The 20,316-nt window shown below is 54.6% G+C and overlaps 1 protein-coding gene across 2 annotated transcripts; it reads left to right on the forward strand.

Annotated features, from left to right (window-relative positions):
* The first annotated feature begins 2,155 nt into the window (after nt 1-2,155).
* Nucleotides 2,156-18,621, forward strand: CARD10 (caspase recruitment domain family member 10). 2 transcript variants are annotated; one of them, XM_065678870.1, is made up of 21 exons: nt 2,156-2,259; nt 4,115-4,333; nt 4,706-4,843; nt 5,532-5,857; nt 7,290-7,472; nt 7,842-7,997; nt 8,125-8,250; nt 8,417-8,611; nt 8,710-8,847; nt 9,597-9,712; nt 9,937-9,977; nt 10,659-10,779; nt 11,213-11,393; nt 12,222-12,345; nt 12,698-12,938; nt 13,224-13,293; nt 13,629-13,728; nt 14,192-14,350; nt 16,683-16,798; nt 17,420-17,535; nt 17,784-18,621. In XM_065678870.1, the coding sequence occupies exons 1-21, from the start codon at nt 2,253-2,255 to the stop codon at nt 17,989-17,991; spliced, it is 3,081 nt and encodes a 1,026-aa protein (XP_065534942.1). In that variant the 5' UTR covers nt 2,156-2,252; the 3' UTR covers nt 17,992-18,621. The 2 variants fall into 2 exon arrangements, with proteins under 2 accessions (XP_065534942.1, XP_065534950.1); XM_065678878.1 differs by having other exon boundaries at nt 16,683-16,786.
* The last annotated feature ends 1,695 nt before the right edge of the window (nt 18,622-20,316 follow it).

The raw sequence follows: 20,316 nt of genomic DNA on the forward strand, positions 1-20,316 counted from the left end.
AAGCACCACAGCCGTTATCACTGGGGTCAGGGCGGGTGGTGGGAGAGGTTTCCTTGACATCAGCCTCGAGTTCAGCTGTCTCTGGGTGAATGAGAGAAACCACCCCTTGTTTTGGGGCTCTTATCATGACTGTGAAGATCTTATCTTCTACCACCACAGAATATCCTGCTCAGGAAATCTTTTCACTAGAGAGACAGAGAGAGACAGACTGTGGGTTGTTTTCCAGAGTAACTAGCAGGCAAAAATTGACACGGCCTGAGTCAGAGCGGGTTCCCTGCAGGCAGCCTTGCTCATACTTGCTTTTGATCACTCAACTGGATGCCTCTGGTGGGACGTAAGTGCTGGAGACCGGAGCTGTGCCCTGCTGCTGGTGGTCCGGGGTCAGCATCACCCCTTTGGGTGGGAGGAGTGCAGCACTGGGAGCTGTGCAGCGCTGGGCTTGCAAGGGAGGGGAAGGCAGCGCCTGGGACCCCTTGCCGGGAGGGTGAGTCAGCAGTGAATTCATTCACTGAGGATGTCACCCTGTTGGGATGGATGCCATCCAAGAGGAGGTGGTGTCTGCTGAGAGCCCTGCGTGTGCGCATGTGACTGGTGTTTGCTCAATACCTGGGTATGTTTTGCAGCGAAAATGCTGTGTATCCATATGATGCTCTGGGCATCACACAGATACAACCTTAATTCACAGAGAGTGGTTGTGCTTGATCTTGAAAAGAACATAGCAGTATGGGAAAAGAGTCTTGCTAAAGCCTCCCTTCCCTCAAACCACCTTGCTGAAGCTGGTGCAGGAGCCCTGTTGGGACCAGAGGGGATGTGCCTGCTGTCAGCCCTGGAGGAGAAACAAATGAAGATTTTAATTGTGGGTGCAGTGGGAATTCTTTGGGGCAGAGTTCACGCCTGGAGGTCATTTCATACTCTACCCTCCTTGGTTTCTTATCTGAGGGAGGAGAGAAGAGTTTCCATGCAGAGGTGGGGTCTAGAAGCTGTACGGGTGGGATGCTGAGGACATCTCCCTTTTGGGAAGGTGTTCATAGAGCTCCTTCGTGCCATGTCCAAAGCTCTGGAGGGATGCACAGCACTACTCTGGGCTACCCTGTGGGCTGACGCCAAGGGTGGGGGGAATCAGGGGAACTCCCATTTCTTATTAGCTTGATACTGCACTGGGAATCTCTTGCACAGAGCCTGCACTGTTTTATCCTGGCCACTGAGGTCTGAGGTTTGGCACAGCTGTGATGAAATGGAGTTGCTAGAGAAAATGAAAAACACCTTAGCCTAAGAGGGCATATGATGCTGGTCCAAATCACAGTGCCGAACTCCATCTCTCCCAGACCCCTCCTAGTCCCAGTGTTAAGCACAGGTTTGGGCAATTTAGGTATGTGTCAGGGGTGCAGGTTACCCTGTGTGGGCTCTTTGGGATGCTGTGTGGACACATAGATCCACTCTGCGATTTCTGGACTGAGGGAGGAGGAAAGCTTGCAGGCTTCTGCCCCTGGCCCTGGGGACTCAGGATGGCTGGTACGAGCCCCTGTATGCCCTGGAGTCAAGCTCAGTCATGCTGCCCCCGGGCTCAACTCCACCCACAGACACTACTGAGGACTGGGGGCTAAAATTAAGCCTTTATCAGGATTCTTTCCATCACTCTCATTTTCTTGCCTTGCTTGACACCCCCCCCCCCCCCATCCAGAACCAGCCCTACACGTGGGGTGGCCGGGCTGCAAGCTCTGGAGCCCGTGAACCCAAACCTCTCCTGGTGCACCTCCTCTCTGCAGGCTGAGCCAAGGTGGGGCTGCGCCCTGTCCGGAGACACCTGTGAGTCCGTAGCCGGACCCCCCCTTGCCGCGGCGGTTTGTCGGGAGGTGAACCCAAATTGCCTTTCGGAAGAGAAGTCGCTGGCGAGCCATATCCTTCCGGAGAGCAGCTCCGTCCCGGGGCTGCGGAGGGAGCGGGCAAGGGAAACCTTCTTCCCTGGACCGCCCAGGTGAGGAGCAGCCGGAGGAGGGGCTCAGAGCTCGGGAGAGGCTGGGGGGGAAGAGGAGCTACCCTCGGGTGGGCGGGCAGGGCAGCGCTGGGCTGGGCTCTCCATTGCCCAGGGGTTGCGGTTCCCTCCCAGCCGGCTGGAGGAGGGAACACGGGAGGGACGGAGGGAAGGAGGGAAGGAAGGAAGGAAGGAAGGAAGGTGCAGCGGGGTGGTGAGAGCGCTTCAGACACACCTGCCGGGGCGGCAGACGGCGGAGCGGAGCGGTGCGGAGCTGGGGATGGCAGGTAAGGGGTGATCCCGGCCCGGAGAGGGGGACAGGAGCTTCTCCTTGATTCTTGCGGAGCTTTCGGGGCTGCCGCAGCCCCGCTGTGTCCCCCTCTTCCTCCTCGCCGGGGCTGCTGCCGCGCCCGTCGGGGTGGCCCCGGGGCGGCTGTGGCGTGGGTTTCCCGCTGGCTGCGGGGGGTGTTTGTTCCTCTTTTCCTCCTCTTTGCCAGCCACCTCCTCAGGGCTGGCCCCGGGCTCGGCATTCCTCGAATAGCGCCTTCGCGGTGGCTGAAAGGGGAAGCGCTGCCTTGCCCCGGCCCGGAGGGATACCCATCCCGAATGGGAGGAGGGGTACCGGCTCCCAGACCCCTCCGACCTCTCCTGCTCTCTGCTGAGCCTGCCTGCCGAGGAGTTGGTCGCTGCTTGCAGAGCTGGCTTGCGTTTCCAAGGCATAAACACGCTCCTCAAAACAGTGCCACTTCTGTGACCTGCTGTTGCATCCTCCTCCTGCATTCTGGTGTCTCTGTGGCAAGTGAGGCTGTCCCAAATGAAAGAGAGAAGTTTCTGCGAGAAACACAGTTTGTTGTCTTTATTCAGCCTAGGACAATCCAGATCTGTATTGGTATTTAGGCATCAAAGTGCTTTGGTGGTGGAAATCAGACACTCAAGTGTCTTTTGTGGATTCAGCAATTCTCTTTTCCTGTTATCCTTCATCTGGGAGGCATTGAACCTCCTGTATTTTTACTTGGAGGATTAACTTCTGCACAGCTCGCGCAGCCATCCCCCTTGCTGTGCTAGTTGGCTGTCTGAAATAGCATGATATCATTCTCATCTCAAGAAGAAAGAAAAAGCCCTAAACCCAAATAAAATAAAGTTGGAGATTTTCCTTCCTTCCCTCTGCCTTCATGCAACGTGGATGTCTACACTGCCCCTGAGGATGTTGTGTGGCTGGGGTAGGAAAGCTGGACCTCATGCCAGCACCAACCAGCAGGTAACGGTGCACACTGGGTAGGAGAGATGGCATCTAGGTCTCAGGAGATCTTTGCTAGGCTTTGTCTTGGCAACTAAAAGGATTTGTGCTGGCCTGTGAAGCAGGTATTATTTCTTAAGTGTAGGTAGATTATGCTGGTTGAATTGATACATAGCTGGGAAGAGAGCTCATTGCACATACCTGCTCCATCATGGCTTGTAGGACTTCATGGAGCAGTTTTAATTTAGACCACTGCTCTAAAGCTTTTAGGTCCATTGACTTCAGGGGGTCCTTCTTGCTTTATTTGACTGACAGTGAGATTGCCTCATTACTACATATTTTCACACTGATGTGTGGAAGCTGCATGGGAGATACTCTTATGCAATTCACCTTTGGCTACAGGTACTGCAGGCAAAAGTGCTCCATGGGATGGTGCCCTCAAGAACTCCAGTTTGGCCACCGATGCCTGGTGCATGCACAGGGCAAATGAATCCCCAGGGAAAGCCTCCTCTCCAGCCACAGTATGAGAAAGTATGTCCCAGGCTCTGAAAAGGCTTGGTCCAGAGAGTTTCCTGTTCTCAGGGATGGATAAAAAGTGAAGACGTGTGATGTGTGGGGGGATTTAAGAATGCTTCAGGGATGAAGACGACACCTCTAGACTTCCTACTGTATATACTCCTAACTCCCTTATGCACCCCTTGTTTTCTGCGTATCTAAGGTGGACACTCAAGATCCTGCTGTACCAATCTGTAAAATGGCTTGTGATGTATCTGAGTTCCATTTGCAAGACAACTAGTCGTTTGCATGCTCGTACCTCTACTCATGTTCTCCCATGCCTACTCCTGCCTTTTACCCTGTGCTCCTCCTTCATTCCTCGGGCCTTCTCTTTCCTTTTATCCTCACAGCCCTGGAGAATGCCCCTCTCCAAGCCCGCAGCCTCTCGGAGCAGGAGGAGGAAGAAGATGCTGTCTGGGAGAAGATCGAGAGTGCCCGGCACCAGCTAACGCGCTCCCTAAACCCAGCGAAGCTCACCCCATACCTCCGCCAGTGCCGCGTGATAGACGAGCAGGATGAGGAGGAGGTGCTGAATTCATGCCGATTCCCTTGCAAAAGCAACCAGACAGGTGGGAGAAAGCACAAACTCACACTTGGATGGGCCTGGTTTCTGGGGGACAATCTGGTTTTGACACTCAGTGAGTGCTACACAGCATATGGTGGTTGTGGCCTCTGGGGTCCTTCCACTGCACTGCTGCCTTGGCTTTGCTGTTCTCTGAGGTGCTCTGCAGCCAGATCTCCCTCTCATCCTCTGTGGGCCTCCCCCTGAGTGCACACAGATGAGGGCAGTGCTCCCACCACAATCCCTCTTCTAGCCATTCCCGTTCCTGTGGATGGAACTGGAAATGATGGAGATGCTATTTCATATCACAAAGCTGGGCTATGCTGTTTTCTCTCTGGTTTGCAGGGAATTCATCCTAGCTCCTTATTCCTTCTTCCAGGTTACCTGATGGACATCCTCCGGCGCCGTGGGAAGCGAGGCTATGAAGCCTTCCTGGAATCCTTAGAGTTTTACTACCCAGAGCACTACACACGACTAACGGGGAGGGAGCCAGCCCAGCGCTGCTCTATGATCCTGGGTAGGTGCTTGGGCCTCTCTTCAGCTGCTGCTTGCTTGGGAAAGGCCAGAAATCTGTGCATGTACATGCATACAACCTGTTTCATGCTACTGGTGTGCGAGGAACCCTGACAGCTCTGTGCTCTGGATCTGGCATTGAGGGGGGCAGATATAGCTTTAAAAAATATAGGTCTTATAGCAGCCTTCCAATCTGGAAGCAGCCAAGAAATCTGGAGAGAGACTTTTTACAAGGTAGAGATAGGACAGGGGGAATGGCTTTGAACTGACAGAGTGGAGACTTGGATTATATGTTAGGAAGAGGTTCTTCCCTGTGAGGGTGCTGAGGCACTGGCACAGGGTGCCCAGAGCAGCTGTGGCTGCCCCATCCCTGGCAGTGCTCAAGGCCAGGTTGGACGGGGCTTGGAGCAACCTGGTCTAGTGGAAGGTGTCCTTGCCCGTGGCAGGGGTTGGAACTGGGTGAGCTTTAGGGTCCCTTCCAGCCCAAACCAGTCTGGGATTCTATGATTCAATGAAATGTACATGTGTGATGGACTGTGGTGCCTTAAGCCTGGGACAAGAAGGGCTGCAAACCCATGGGAGAGCTTGCCATTCCTTGATGGAAACAGAGCATTGGGCAAACCTGCAGGCTGTTTTCCTGGGGTTACCCATGTCTTAGCAGCCAGGACCAGATTCTCCTTTGTCTCCCCCAGATGAGGAAGGCCCTGAGGGACTAACTCAGTTCCTGATGATGGAGGTGAAGAAGGTGAGGGCCCAACGGAAAGAGCTCCTGCTGAAGGAACACCAGCTCCAGGTGAAAAACCAGGCATTGGAGCAAGAGCAGGCCCGGCTGGAGAAGCAGCTGCAGGAGCTCCTGAAGGTGCAGGAGCGTTGCCAGCGGCTCAGAGAGGAGTGGGACACCAACAGCGTGGAGCTGCTGAGGCTGAAGGACGAGAACTACATGATGGCCATGCGCTACGCGCAGCTCTGTGAGGAGAAGAACATGGCTGTGCTGCGGAGCAGGGACTTGCAGCTGGTGGTATGGCCCTGGGGAGCGCGAGGATTGGTGGTGGGATGCTGCGGGGGTCTGAGGGCCGAGAGGGATGCATGCTGTGCATGGTGGTCCATGAGCATGAAGCTGATGGGTGGGTGGGATGTGTGTCAGGGCAAATGCTCCTGCTCTTGAAGGGAATGTGCCTTAGTCATGGGCACAGCGTAGGAGGCTCATTGCTGCCCTGGGGAGCAATGGTGCTTATATTCACTTCTCCCCAGGAAAGGGCTTGCATTTTCCCCTCTAGTGAGAGTGGTGGCTGGGCAGCCACCCGCACATGGGGTGCTGGGTGCGTTGCATGAGGTCCAGAGCTGCCCAGCCCGTCCTGCAGCTCATAGGAGTGTTCTGGCACAGACTCCATCCCCACCACCTCCTTGTCTCTCTCATGACGTTTGGGAGACTCATGCCCTGCATACCTGAAGGAATTTGTGACACCGCACTCCAGCTGCCAAGCTCTCACCTCCAGCAAACGCACCCATTTCCTGCCTGGGCAAGGACAGCCCTACCTTGAGCCTATTAATAACTCATTTTCCCCAGTGCTCTGCTGCCTCCTGGCATTCCCCCTACCAGTCTGGACCTAGATCTCCCACACAGCCCTGTGTTTACCCTTCATTCCTCATTCTGCTCTGCCAATGCTGGGATCCTCCCCTAAGTTTTATCTGGTATTCCTGCTAAAGCCAGCTCCCTGGGCCTCCTGTGAGCAGGGAGGCAAATTCCTGGTGTGTGGCTGTGAGGTGAAGAAATCCCCTTGCAAACAGGGTCAACCCTCACATCCCAGTATGCCTTCCCCTCCTGACTCCAAGGTCCAGAAGTGACCGGTCCCTGAGAGTCATCCTAAGTCTTTAGGGTAGATTTTACAGAAGTAATCCAGTTCCTGAGCCCCTCCTTGGCAATTTTGGCAGTGTTGCTTAGTGCTCGATGGCTTTGGTAGGTTACCCCTGTCCCGTTTGCTGTCATAGCCTTGCCTGGCTGTGAAACTGGTTCTCTGATGAGCCTCACCAGTTGTTACAGGTCTGTGAGGACCTCCCCTGTCTCCAGTGCTAGGAGCTGGGAAGCCTTTGGATCTCACAGCTGCTGGCCCTGGCAGTGCACCAGAGTTCCCTGGTTCACCCACAGTCAAGGCCAGATGCACCGGGGATGCCCTAAGGTAGCAAGAAAGTTCGTGCACTGGGAGAGAATCCTGAGACTGAGTGTGCTTACGCAAGTGCATCTTCCTCCTTTGCCCTGCAGGGAAAAGCTTTTGCATGCAGCTGTGTTAAGCTTGGCCCAGCCGCAGGATACTCCTTCGTGTGGTTGCGTAGCCCTCAATTCCCTCACCTCCAGCCCCTTTTTCTGCCCAGCATCCTGTCTGCTTCACTCCCTGCTAAGGCAGAGGTACAGGGCTGTGTGTGCCAGTCTGTGTTTTCTCCCCTGGTTGCAGGTGGACCAGCTGAAATGCAAAGTGACCAGCCTAGAGGAAGAGTGCAGCCTGCTGCGGAAGCAGGCATCTGCACCGCCCCAGCAGGAGGCAGAGGAGCGGGGACACCCCGACACCGTGTCTGAGCTGTGGGCTGAGAACCAGCGGCTCACAGCATCGCTGCAGGAGCTGCAGGGCATGCTGCAGGTACCTGGGGGGGCAGAGCAGCTGTCCGGACACCTCCTTTCATTGGGCACTCCCAGTGCTGGTGACATGGGCACTGGAAAGATGAGGGGAATCACTGGGCTGGCCTCTCTCTTCCTCTGAGCGTATCACTTACATCTCCTGTATCACACCACATATCTGCGGTGGCTGCCATTGCTTCTGGGTGTGGGTGGTGATGGGTCCTTGCTTCCAGCTCTTGGATGTGCTCATAAGGGTGACTTTGTGCCTTGGAGTGCACAGTAGATTAATGCAGGAGTGTTGATGGCAGCTGTGCCAGGCTGCCTGTCACTGCTCTGGTCTGGTTCTCCCTCGGTGCTTGTGGTGCAGTGACAGGACCCTCTCACCTCCTAGACACCCGGCGAGGGCCCAGTGCCAGGCTCTGAGCAGATCCTGCTGGACATCCTGGAGCACGACTGGAAGGAAGCCCAAGACGACCGGCAGGATCTCTGCCAGAAACTCAACTCCCTGCAGAATGAGCTGCAGTGGGCCGAAGAGCTGCGGGATAAGGTAGAGCATCCATCACTGCCCCCATCCCCATCCACCAAGCAGGGCATGGAAAAGAGGGCAGAGAGGAGGCTGGGAGGACACAGCAACTTTTCCAGGGAGCCTAATGCTCACTGCTCACTGTTGCCAGTACCTCCAGGAGGTGGAAGATCTGCAGCTGAAGTACCGGACGCTGCAGAAGGACTGTGATCTCTACAAGCATCGTATGAACACAGTGCTGCTGCAGCTGGAGGAGATTGAAAAAGAGCGGGACCAGGTAAACTACTGTACTCTCAGCTCTTCACCTCGCAGCAGGACCAGAGCTTTTGCCTCTGCTCTGGATGTCCCCTCCTTTCCCAGTGGATCTTCTCCATCCATGCCAGGGTGGGAGGCAGAGGTTAGTAGTGCGGTTCTGTGCTCACTCTCAGCCTGGTTCCTTGCAGGCAATCCAGAGCCGTGATGGGGTGCAGCTACAATACTCCCAGAGCCTGATCGAGAAGGACCAGTACCGCAAACGCGTACGTGCCCTGGAGGAGGAGCGGGATGAGCTCCTAAGCAAGCTGAGCCAGGCCGAAGGGCTGAACAGCACACTGGAGGCACAGCTGCAGCGGTGCCAAGGGAGCAGCAGCCTGGGCAAGGTGAGGGGGGCTGGAAAGAAGGGGGAATAGAGAAGGCAGAGGGACCAGGACTGACCTCTGGGGGGTGCAATGGGTTGATGGAGTCTCTTCTCTCCCAGATGTGCAGCTCTTCCTACTCGCTCTGCTCCAACCTCAGCAGCACCTGGAGCCTTGTAGACAACCCTATGACAGGACCTGTGGATGTGCTGGGGGTTTCTGTTATCCCTTTCCCAGGGCATTCGGCCATTCAGAGCGTGGTGAGTGCTTGACCAGGAGAGGCTGACCCTCAGCTGAGGGCAGTGGGGAACCACACTGCTCAGGAAGGGAACAAGGGCATTGGAGCAGGTTCATTGCAGGGCTGTGACTTGGTGGAAGACTGGGCATGGGGCAGCGAGTAAGGTGGGAGCAGACCACAGGCACAGTGCTGTGTTCTCTGACAAACTGGCCAAGGTGTACAGTGCTCAGCTGGTTGGGAAAGAAGGAGGAGTGAAACTTTTCATCCCATATGACACCCTAGAAATCAACAGCCTCATGTAAGATGTTATCCTCCCCAAAAAGCTGTTCAATCTACATATGCTGCAGGAGAAATCCTAGCTCTTTCCAGCCCTGTAGCAGAAATGTGTTGTTTCTGAGGGAGTCAAGTTCTTTCCTTTGACTCTTTTGAACTCTCATCCTAGAGCACCCTTAAATGGGCAGTCCCACAGGTTACACCTCTGGGTTTGCAGTGGCTAAAAGTGAGACATACGGGCACACCTAGATATTCCCTAAAGCTGTTACTGCTCTCAGAGCTTGTATATTGCAAAAAGATGGGGATGCAGTGTCATGTATCTCCATCCATATGTTCCACTTGGGAAAACAAGGTGCCCCTGGGTGTTTGGAGGGATGTGGATGGTCCTTGAAGAGGCATGTTTTACCCAAGGAGCTGCTTGCAGCTTGGCCTGAAGGGAGGGGATAGGTGGTGCTGGGTGCTGGTGTTAGCAGGCATCTCTCTTTCACTCTGCCCAAGGAGGTGACTCCTGACAGTGAGAAGGATATCAACCGCCTTTCCACCTTCCCCTTCCCACCTTGCATCGGCTCCATCCTCCGTCGGCAGCGGGAAGATAGGTGCATGACCTACAAAAGGTGATTGCTGGGGGTTGCTTGAGTCTGTGTCTCCTCCGTGGGGCTTGTGGGGTCCAGGGAGAGCAGGCTGGAAGGGGAGAAGGCAAACTGGAGTGGGGAGGCCGACTGGGAGCTGGGTGCTGGCTGGGGGATGCTTCTTGGGTGGGGATGGGGTTCAGAATGGGATGCAAACAGGTTTTGGAAAAGCCACTGCCTCACAGCTCCCCTTTGTGTCTCCTTTGTAGTTTGTCCTGTGGCTCCTTCAGCAGCATTGAAGATGCAACAGGTACCAGGGTGGGGGCTTTCCCCAGCGGGTGTAGCTAAGTAGAAGTGGTGGCCATGGGGAGAGGGGTTGGAGAACTGAGCCTCCCCATGCTTTAGGTGTGTGCAGCTGCAAGGGTTCTGCATCCCTAGCAGGGTGCTATGGACCCACGCATTCCCCAGGCACAGCAGCTCGAAAAGCTGGCTTTTCCTCTACAAAGCAGTAGCTGTTTACATCAGCTGTTTAACTCATAGAGAGCTGTGTTGATGGAGAACTTGATGGGGTTTGGGGATTAGCTAACAGAGGAGAGAAATGCCTTTGCCCTGGGCTGTTACCAAGATATTCCCTTTATCTGCTACTCCTGGGGTGATGGATTGTGAATGTCCTGAAGTGGAGCTCCTGGTGCAGAGTACTGTGGTGGGTGCTGGTGGCTGATCTCTGGCCACATCCAGGTGGCCCTGGCTGCTGCTGCCTTCTGACCAAAATGCTGATGAAGGCAGCAAAGGTTTGCTTGTTCTCAGGCAGCCTGGGAAACCCTTTCCAGGAAGGGGACTGTTCAAAGCCTTGCTGCAGCCTCAGTTTCCCAGTCAGATGCTAGAAAATGCCCAGGAGGGGGAGACAAACCTTTGCCACTCTAAGAACATGAGGTCCCAGCAGCACTCAGAGAGGTGACATGCTCCATCTCTCCCTCTTGCTCTTTCCTAGGTAGTGGTTTTGCTAGCACCTCGCTTGGGGCCTTCTCCTCTTCTTCCAGCAGCACCTACACCAGGGTGAAGTCGGAGATTTGCTTGTCCACGCTTCCCAGCCGTGAGGAGGTCACCAGGAGGTGACTACTGCTCTCTGAGCTGGCTGCTCGGTTTGTGGTGCTGGGGGACCCTTTCTGCCTCTCCCCTTGAGCTCTTTCTCGCTAGTGGGAGAGGAGAGAAATGAAGATCCTACAATAGTCCTTGCTTCCTAGCAGGATTCCAGTTTTCTGTGCTGCCCCATGTGTTATGGCAGGGTGGGGATGTTGCTCTGGTCTGGACACACATCTGATTAGGTAGGGACAGGACTGTGGGAGCCCAGCTTGGCTTCGGTGTTGGGGCTGGTGGGATGAAAGGGGCTGTAGGGGTTCCGTGTGTGACGGCCGTAAATCATGAGCTCTGTACTGCAGCGCTCTGTACAATAAGCACCCTGTAGCTGGACACAAGGCATGAGGGAGCAGTTATTAGAAAAGGTAGCAAACTTCAGTTGCTGGACTTGGTGTTTCTCCTTGCCAGGTCACTGGTGGTACAGCTCTCTAGCATGAGTCACCCCAGCAACCCGTCACCCCAGGAGAAGAGGCTTGGAGCAGACATCTCCATCCTTGGAGGGAACAGGACAGGGATTTATGTCCAGTGGGTCAAGCCAGGCTCACAGGTTGAGGATGCAGGACTTAGGGAAGGGTGCCGGCTTATTGAGGTGAGTCTGGGAAAGAGCTCTTTTGGGGTTTGTAAGGCATATGGGATGATGCAGGTAGTGTCGAGTGGACCCCAGTGCAAGCCCACCTCTAACCAGCTTGAAGCTCACCTCCATTTCTCTTGTATCCCGGAGTGCTTCCTGCCTAGAGCTTGATGAAGCACAAACACCCATCCAGGTCTCGTTGTACTTGAGTGTAGCTGTGCATGTAAAAATGCTGAGACCTTCCGAAACACTTCCTTCAGCTGTGGGAAAGGAGAAAGAAGAGGGGTCAGACAGTTAAGACAGCAATATGGCTGTATGGCGCTGGGCTTGGCTGTCACCTTGTAGTATATCAGAGCAGTCTGCATCCTGCATATGCCCATTGCAAAGCAATCAATTCTGGAGCAAGACTTCTCTGCCCTTTGTGACCTTCTTGAGCTATAGAGAATAATTGCTCTGAAGAAAGCTGCTGGAGGGAGGGAGGGAGGGAAGGGCATCTGTTTTGGCAAGCATGACACCACTAGAAATACAGAGCTACACTACTTGAATTAATATCCCACCTGTAACCAAAAATAGACCATTCCTCCTGCCCCACTCCCACACGCATTCATGCACACACATTTGCTTTCACAGCAGCCCAGCATCCGCACCGGGTGGTGGCTGGCAGCAGGTATTTCAGAGGCAGAAGAGGGAGCCGGAGGCAGACTGAGGATGCTTTGTCCTCAGGCAGAGGTTTCCCTGGGCCTGCCTTCCTCTGTAACATCTCTTGTATAACCCTGATGGGTGAGGGAGCTGGAGGGGGGCCTGCTCTTCCAGTCCTTGGGTCTAATGGCATCGGGTCCTTGCTAGCTGAGGGTGCCGTCGTTGAAGGAAGAGGTGCTTTCCCTGGAGAACTGCACGCGGGAGGTTGCCTTCCTGAGCCTGCTGCACTGGGATGAGCCCTCCAGCCTCATCTTTCAGCTGGACCTGGAAGGTAAGGCCCTGGAAGCTGGGTCTCTTTTGAGCTTGAGCTCTCTGTCCTCCTTTCCAGACCCTCCACCCAACCCTGGAGGTAAATCTCAGTTACTCTCTCTCCTCTCCTGTTTGGTCCTAGGCCACCATCTGACACAGGGGTTGGCCGTAGCTCCAGTAGCTTTCCCTGTCTGGTGTGACTTGTGCATCCTCTGAGTTACAGGATGGAGGTACAGACCTTCTGTCTGTTTGCCTCCTCTGCACCCCCCCACCCCAATCCATAGCATCACAGCTGTGCTGGGGCCTTGGCTATCTTACGGGTGATGGTTGTCTCCTGTCTCCCTGCCTGTGGTGACCTGCATCTCCTGCTCCAGGATACCAGCCCCTGCGGGATGCCCTGGAAGAAGGGAAGAAGTTTTCTGGAGACTCCTTCTATGTACGCACCAACCTGTCCCTCCTGGAGCCATCAGACCCTTACGCACTGTGCGTGAAGTGTCGGGAGATCCTCCATGTCACGGACACCATGCACAAAGGGCGGCTGGAGTGGTACTGCTCCCGCGTCGACCCCTTGACCATGCGGGACCTGGACAAGGGAACAGTGCCTAACTACAGCAGGTAATCAGCGAGAGGAGGAAGGCAGGGGGGTACCTAGGATATCTGCCCCGTTTATCTGTGGTGAGCATCCCCTAAAGCCCCCGAGGCCTCTTGATAGTGTGGGCTGCCCAAGCCTTGTATGAAGGACCACTGCAGTAGTGTTTGGGTAGCCCTGAGAGACTGGGAGGCTGAGTGAGGGCTTTGGTATGCCTGTGCTTTAGCAGGTTGGTGGGGTTTGGTGAAGAGGATTGCAGCAGGCTATGGGGGCTCTATAGCTGACTGAGTGCAAGCTCTCTGTCTTTTCAGGGCTCACCAGCTTTTGAAGATCCAGGAGAAGGGCCAGATGCCTGTGCAGCAGAGGGGCCACAGGAATAATGTAAGCCAAAGAAGCCAGCAGTGAGAACTGCATGTGCCTATGGCCACCCCGCCGCCTCAGCACTCAACCTGCCCCACTCTGTTGGTAAACCAGCTTGTATAGAGGTGGCAGCTGGGTTAGCAAGCAGAGCAGGGGCTTATAAACTAGGCAGTGTTGCTGCTCTATGGCTGCTTTCCTGCTCCCTTCCCAGACTGAACCTGATGGGTGGCAGACCTGGTCCCATGCTTTGTGTACGTGCACTTCATCCCTTTTGCCAGCGGGTGTTCTGCAGCCAGCTCTGTGTGTGTGTGGAGTGGTCTATGCTCTCAGCTTTAACACACTCACTTCCTCCTCAGCTAAAGAAACGGGCCTTGGACCAGCTGCGCCTGGTGAAATCCAAACCACAGAGGAGCCCAGAACAGCCCCCTCGGCAGTTGTGGATGGACCCCTGCTCAGGTGAGCTGTTAGCCCTGCACCTACCCATCACCCTTGGAGACGCAGTCATCCCCTGTGGGCACTGACGGGGTATTGGCATCTGGGATGCCTCAGTCTTTCTGCTCAGGATCCCTCTTACAACTCTAATGGGATTTGGGGAAACCCGTGCGTCTTTAAATCCGCTGCTCTTTTCCCTGATTTTCTGGGGCTTTCCATTGCTTCTGTGATTCTTGGGGTCGTCACACTTTCTGTGGAGAATAAACTTGTGTGTAAATCAAAGGAAGTGGGCAAGGGGGTCTAAAGGTATCTGCAGTGAGTGAGTGCTGGTAGGATCTCTCCTGAGACATGGGATGGTTGGTAGGTGCCTCTATGAGTCCGGATGAAGGGATGGCACAGGAAGAATGGGATGATCATTTGGGCCAGTGACAGGCTGGTCTCCCAGGTTCTCACCTTTGCCTTTCTTTTCTTCATGCCTGGCTTTCAGACCCAGACATGAGCCTGAAGCCTTACAGCCTGGTGCGTCCCGTGGTGGTCAAGACCCCCCGTCCTGTAGTGCTTTCACCTGACTGCATTGCACCACGGCTCATCAGGAACCTGCTGGACTTGCCCACCTCTCGCTTGGACTTCCATGTATGCCCAGCAGGTAGGCAGCAATAAGTGGCTGACACGTCCAGGGCTGGTTTAGGAGCCTGTGGCCAAGTGAGGTAAAATATGCAAGTCTCCTGCTTCCAAGGGCTGCTTTCCCCTTTTACCTCTTGCTGCTTCTTAGCCTTACAGTGGGAAGTTAAGATGTTGCTCAAACGGGTCGCTCCTGTGGAGTCTTGGTTAGCTCAGTTCAGGGAAGAGATAGTCTTGGAAGTCCTTGGGACTCTTGGAAAGCCTCTCTGTCTTCCCAGACAGTACCTGTTAACAGGTCACCTTTGTGGGGTGAGTGTCTGCAAGACATTCCCTCCTGTTTCTAGCAGTGTCCTGTCCCTTTGGCCCACAGGGAAGCCAGCCCTTTCTTCTGGTCTCCTGGGGCACGGCATCCTCTCTTCACTTGAGTTGTGGTGGCATTGCCTTGCTGCTCTGTGTGCCTCTTCCCAGAGATGAAGCCCCTGGCTGAGGTGGGATCCGCAGGCTAACTTCATACCAGCTCTTCCTCCCAGGAATGTTGTGCTCTTCTTTCTGCCAGCAGCACAAGGCTGACACACTGCTTCAAAGGCTGCTGGGGAAAGGCTTTACTCCCATGAATTTTCAGAGGATAGCTCCTTTCCTCCTTCCTCCTCTTTCTCCATCTCTCTCCTTTCCCCGTGTTTAGAGTTCTCCCTTTGCCAAGTGCAGGAGTGAAAAACTGTGTATTTTTTGGGGGGGAGGTAGTGAAAACTCTCTGGGTGCCGAGGAAGGATGGCTCTGCAGATTTTGGCTGTTTGGGCCTTGTAACCGAGTGACTTGGCCGTATATCCTGTCCTACTGAGCCCTCTGCAGGGTCCCGCTCACATTGCATGGGGACGTGCTTCGAAGGTGTAACTACGTCTGGGAATTTGCACTGAGGGGAAAAATCCCACTCCGTTCTCCCCGGTCAGTGTTGCCTATTGCGAGGGAAGGAAGCTGATCCGGTGGTGTTCAGGACACCCCCGGTTCTCCTTCGGAGAAAGAACTCTTCAGCCAGTGCATAGAATCATAGAATCATAGAATAGTTAGGGTTGGAAAGGACCTCAAGATCATCTAGTTCCAGCCCCCCTGCCATGGACAGGGACACCTCACACTAAACCATCCCACACAAGGCTTCATCCAACCTGGCCTTGAACACCGCCAGGGATGGAGCACTCACTCAGAATCCTGACAGTGGCTTCTGCAGGTCTTCAACTCACAAGCTGGCTCTAGCCTTGGCCATCATGGGAAGAACCTTCCTCCTCCAGTCTGGTGTGGCAGAGGGAAGGAACTATAAACTAGGTGATCATCCACAGGAGCCTGCTCCCCTGCCAAAGGAATGCCAGATAGATGGCTTTGCAGATCCAGCTCTACTGAGAGCTGAGGTACCACCAGGCAGAGGTAGCAGAGGATGCCCAGCCAGCCTGGGGCTTGGGAGAGCTGGAATGTGCTCTGGACCCAGTCCCAAACATGCCTTCTCCTAAACGCATTCCTTTATTTCTACCTTCAGGGGGGGCAGCTCCTAAAAGCCTTATTAGATTCCCTGCTCACCTTTTGTTGTCTGTGTGGGCAGCATGGTCAGCAGGTAAAGCCTGGTGCCCACTTCAGCCACACTGGGTTCTGAAGCCTGTGGCTCCCAAGTGAGGTCTGTGTGTGTGTGTTGTATCATCTTCTGCTGGGAGCTATGAGGGGCAGCTGGCAATCATTGCTTTGACCATGCCAGACCTCACTGTCCTGCCGGCTCAGCCCCCAGTTCACTGTCTCAGCATCACCTCTCTGCTGCTGTCCTGCCTGGTGCTGGCTCAGCTGCTGGGTGCTGTCCTTCTGCCTCTGAGCAGGCTCTGAGCCACCAACACAAGGAGGCTCAGCTTGCCTGCATCTTTCTCCCACTCTCCCATGCCAAGGTGCGTGCTCCTCTGTTTCCCCAGCCCTGCTGCTCACTGGAGCCATCTGCGAGCCCATGTAGCTCACAAACCCTGCAGGAAACCAACCTGGCAAAATAAAGTGGTTATTTTTCTGCCATACTTTATCACGGAGCGGGTTGGACAGTGGGGAATGGCTGTGAGCTGTCTTAGGCTGCTGTAGCACTGTAACACAAGTGCTGCTTTTGCCCTGCAAGGTGTCTTCAGCTGTGATATCGTGCTTGTTCTGTATGCAGGAAGCTGCAGGAGATCCATGCCAATGCCTAATGTTGTATAATTAGGCTCGCTCTCCAGAATCCGTAAACACTGAGCTTGGTAAACATCAGTGCAGCAGCAAACGTGTGGGGCCTGGGGCAGAATGTATGTGCAAGAGGGAGAAGGGGCTGACTTCTCCCTTTTCATATCTCCTCTTGCTCGCAGAGAAGCTGGCAGAAGGGGATCCCAGCACAACTCACTCTCACCCTGTGTCTAGAACTGGCCCCCAGGACCGGAGGGAGAGTGGGCGAATCCGCATGATCCAGGAGGTGATGGAGAAGGTGCTGAGCTCTTTGGTGTGGGGGGAGATGTCACCGTGTTCATACTGGAGGAGAGGAGGGGACAGCTGAGAAGGGGAGGAAGCAGGGTGGTGCAGAGGTAGAGAAGAAGCTGCTTGCTTGAGGGCTTTGTAGTGTGGTTCAGGTCCAGGGGTTGTGGATCAGCAGGTATGGACTTTTCCCTGAATCTCTATTGAGCTTGGGTGAAAGAAATGGCAACTGAGGGTTCATGGGGAGGCGGAGGGAAATGCCATATGTAGGAGCAACCTCCCTGCTCTCACATCCCTCATCTTTGCCAAAGCAGCAACAGCTCTGCTTGGGGCAGATGCAGAAATGTGGGGCTGTGGGTGACAATGATGACAGAGGGGATGTGAAGATGATCCGTGGCTGAGCAAGGAGTCCAGTGGGCTCTTTGCTTGGGTTGACAGTGATGGAGTGGGTGACCCTGCTTTGTAATTCTCCCCTTCTTTCTTGGCACTGTCCATAAATCCCACATTTAATGGAATTACTATTGGAAAAGCAATGATATTGCACAGTATGGGGTTTGATTTAATGTGACTGTCAGGGGCTGGGGTTATTTTTTTCTCCATTTAAATCAGTAAATCTATTCAATTTCCCTTCCAGAATAAACACTGCCTGCTAGAGCTGGGAGTTCAGAGTGTGAGGGATCTAATTAAAAGTGAGATATACCCCATTGTTATCCATGTCGAGGTCACAGAGAAGAACATCAGAGGACTCAGGTAAAACAGGACAGAGTGGCATGGATGAAGGGTGTTGCTGGAGGGACACAAGGGAGAGAAGCCCTTGTGTCAGTTCAGAGGGACAGGGATTGGGGTGACAGCACTTGCTCTGTGTGTTGGGGTTGGTCACTGCAAGGGGCAAAAGGGCAGGAAAAGTGGCTCTGTGTACGTGTGAGGTTGTTCCTGGGTGGTTTTGCCCCCTCATCCCTTTACACCAAGGGTAACGCTTGTCTCTGTGTTTCCTGCAGGAGCTTGCTGGGGAAGGTGGGCCAGCGGGACTCGGAGGTGCTGAAGGTGTGCCGCAGCGCGGAGCAGGGTCTTCACACTCTGCCCTGCTCCTGGGCCCGGGTGGAGCCCCATGCCTGGAGCCACGCTGAGGAGCTGCCCAAGGTGGTTCGTGGCTGCATCTTCCAGGAGCAAACCCGACCCATATGGATTGAGGAGGGCGACGACTGAGCTGGGGATAGCAGAGCTACCAGCTACTGTCCACAGGAGCTGTTCTCGGGCAGGAGAACAGGCAGCGTATCCTTCCGCACCAAGGGGATGCTGGCAGCAAAGGCCATCAGGAGTAGCCTTTCTGGTCCCCTTGAGGCCACCAAGAGTCAGGGAGTAGCATGTGCTGCCTCCCCTGTCTGAGCTTTCTGTGTCTTAGTGGAGAGATGTCTTCCACCATCATGGTGGCAAACCACCCCCCTGAGCTGTTCCCCATCACCTTGGGCTGCTCTTGTCTCTGGTACGTGGTCAGATTGCCAGATGGGGAATGCAGGGGTACTGTGTGGGCTCAGGCTGTGTAGGAGCATATCTCACACACGTTTGAAGCCCTTTTTCCATCACCTCTGTCTACCCTGCCCTGTGGCACTGTGTGCTCTGGGTCCCCTCTTCCCCTGTACCTTGGCCCTGGCCCCGTGATGCAGGGAGCATGGCTTGTGTGCCAGTGCCCTGTCATGGCTGGAGTGACACTAAGCTTGCAACAAACACTCGTTTTGTAGGAGCTGTACTCTTTATTGCTTGTAAATTATTAATGGAGCCTTTTATTGGCAGAGCGCGTATAAAGGAGAATTAAATACCGTTCATAATGGGAATGGGTGGCAGGCTGTGGGCATGTGTGTTACCGGGAACATTTCCCTGCTGCGTGACAGGGTATTTTCCTCCTCCTTTAGCTGAGACCCAACTGCCCAGCCCTCCAGGGGAAGGAGGGAGCGCTGCTTTTGCTGTTGCGGAGAGAGATTATGCTGAGTGTGCCACAGACCAAGCCCGCTCCATTTTCTACTTGCCCCTTGTTTTTCAGTCCCTTGCCTCATTCCCCAGTGGTCACGGTGCTTTAGGAAAGCCAGGGGAAAAGCCAATTTGATGTGTCTGGCTGAGGTCCCTAGAGCTTTGCATTCCTCCGTGCCCTGGTTATTGTGAGCTACCTCACCCTCCTGGGTGACAAGTGAGACTTGAGCCCAGCCACGCTGCCAGGAGAGTGGGGACAGTGCCCCTCTCATGGGGGCTGTTCTCACCCTGAGATGGGGCGAGTGTGGGCTCAGGCTCGGGCAGAGGGAAGAGGAAGGGTTGGGGTAGCAGCAGCCATGCTCACGCACTCTAGCATGGTCCTGGTTCCTAACCAATTGCCATTATCAGCTCTGCTATGGGAAAGGGATGCTTGGTGATTGTGGTAGTAGGTGGTCTTTCCTAGTTCATAGAAGTGGAAAATAAAGTGTATGATTCTAGGAGGCTCTGTGGGGCACAAGAGTAGGCAGAGGGCTGAGCCCACTGATCCTGTGGTCAATGGGAGAAGATGGGCAATCAGCACCCAAGTCCTCTTTGTGTCCTCCTCGCCCCTGCGATGAGGGTACTGCTCGTGCCATGCATTTTCAATCTCTGAGCAAAGATTAACTTGCTGATCTTCATGGGTCCCCTGTGTGGTGTTATTTCAGGCTTTAAACCAGTTGTCTGTGTCTTTTATGAGGACAAGAGTGAAGGGAGGAGGGAAGAAAATGAAGAGATTTTAACCTGCAGTCACTAAAATGTAGAGCAGAGTCCCAGCTCTGCCCTGGAGCAATGCGGCTCTCCTCCCAGGGAAGGGGGAACTGCTGTAACACATGGCTCCAGATGAAAGCTCCCAAATGACACCCACTCCAGGGGATGCAGCTTGAACATCCCAGCGCAGGCCCCTGCGAGGGTGCTTGCCCTGCAGGCAGACAAACTGGGACTCTTGTTGAGCTGATGGGAAGACAGGTCCCAAAGCAAGCTCCCCTCCACCCTGGCATGGATTTGAATCTATGGAGTTTGCATCTTTGCAGGGGAAAAAAGTAGCGCTTGCGTACCCAGGGAGAGCACTGTGTGAGGCACTTGAAGAAGGGCTCCACAACTCGGTGTCCCTGCTGGCACTGGGAACCATTCCCTGTCTCCTATAGCCTAGGCTGAGGATGGTTAAGAGCAAGCCCCCCATTTTGGGTAGTCCAGACTCCCAGCTTGGTGCTTATTGCCCCCCCCCCCTCCCCGATGTCTCCCAGTCCCTCCCTGGGCCATCAGTGTTGTCAGCCTGAGGGAAAGGAAAGCAACAGAGTGTTTCTGGGAGGCAAGCTGGCACTGCCCAGCTCTCCAAGCAGCAGGCACCATTGCCTTGCCATCTCCCAGGCTTTTTCCAGCCCCCCTCTTACTCCTTCTTGTCTGCCCTGAGGCTACCAAAATCCAGCCTCAACTCGTTCTGAAGGCCGGTGAGAAGCAGAGGGCTCCAGGGCAAACCTAAGTGACCCCCTGCTGTCCCACACACCTCATCCCACCTTCTTTGTGCCT

The sequence above is a fragment of the Lathamus discolor genome, chromosome 1, assembly GCF_037157495.1.
Source record: "Lathamus discolor isolate bLatDis1 chromosome 1, bLatDis1.hap1, whole genome shotgun sequence".
NCBI classification, from domain to species: Eukaryota; Metazoa; Chordata; class Aves; order Psittaciformes; family Psittacidae; genus Lathamus; species Lathamus discolor.

What these genes read in the sequence shown, in the direction of transcription:
- CARD10 (XM_065678870.1), top strand. An exon ending in CTTTCAGCTGGACCTGGAAG is followed by an intron (nt 12,346 to 12,697) that starts GTAAGGCCCTGG and finishes CTCCTGCTCCAG; the next exon opens with GATACCAGCCCCTGCGGGAT. An exon ending in CTTCCATGTATGCCCAGCAG is followed by an intron (nt 14,351 to 16,682) that starts GTAGGCAGCAAT and finishes TCTTGCTCGCAG; the next exon opens with AGAAGCTGGCAGAAGGGGAT.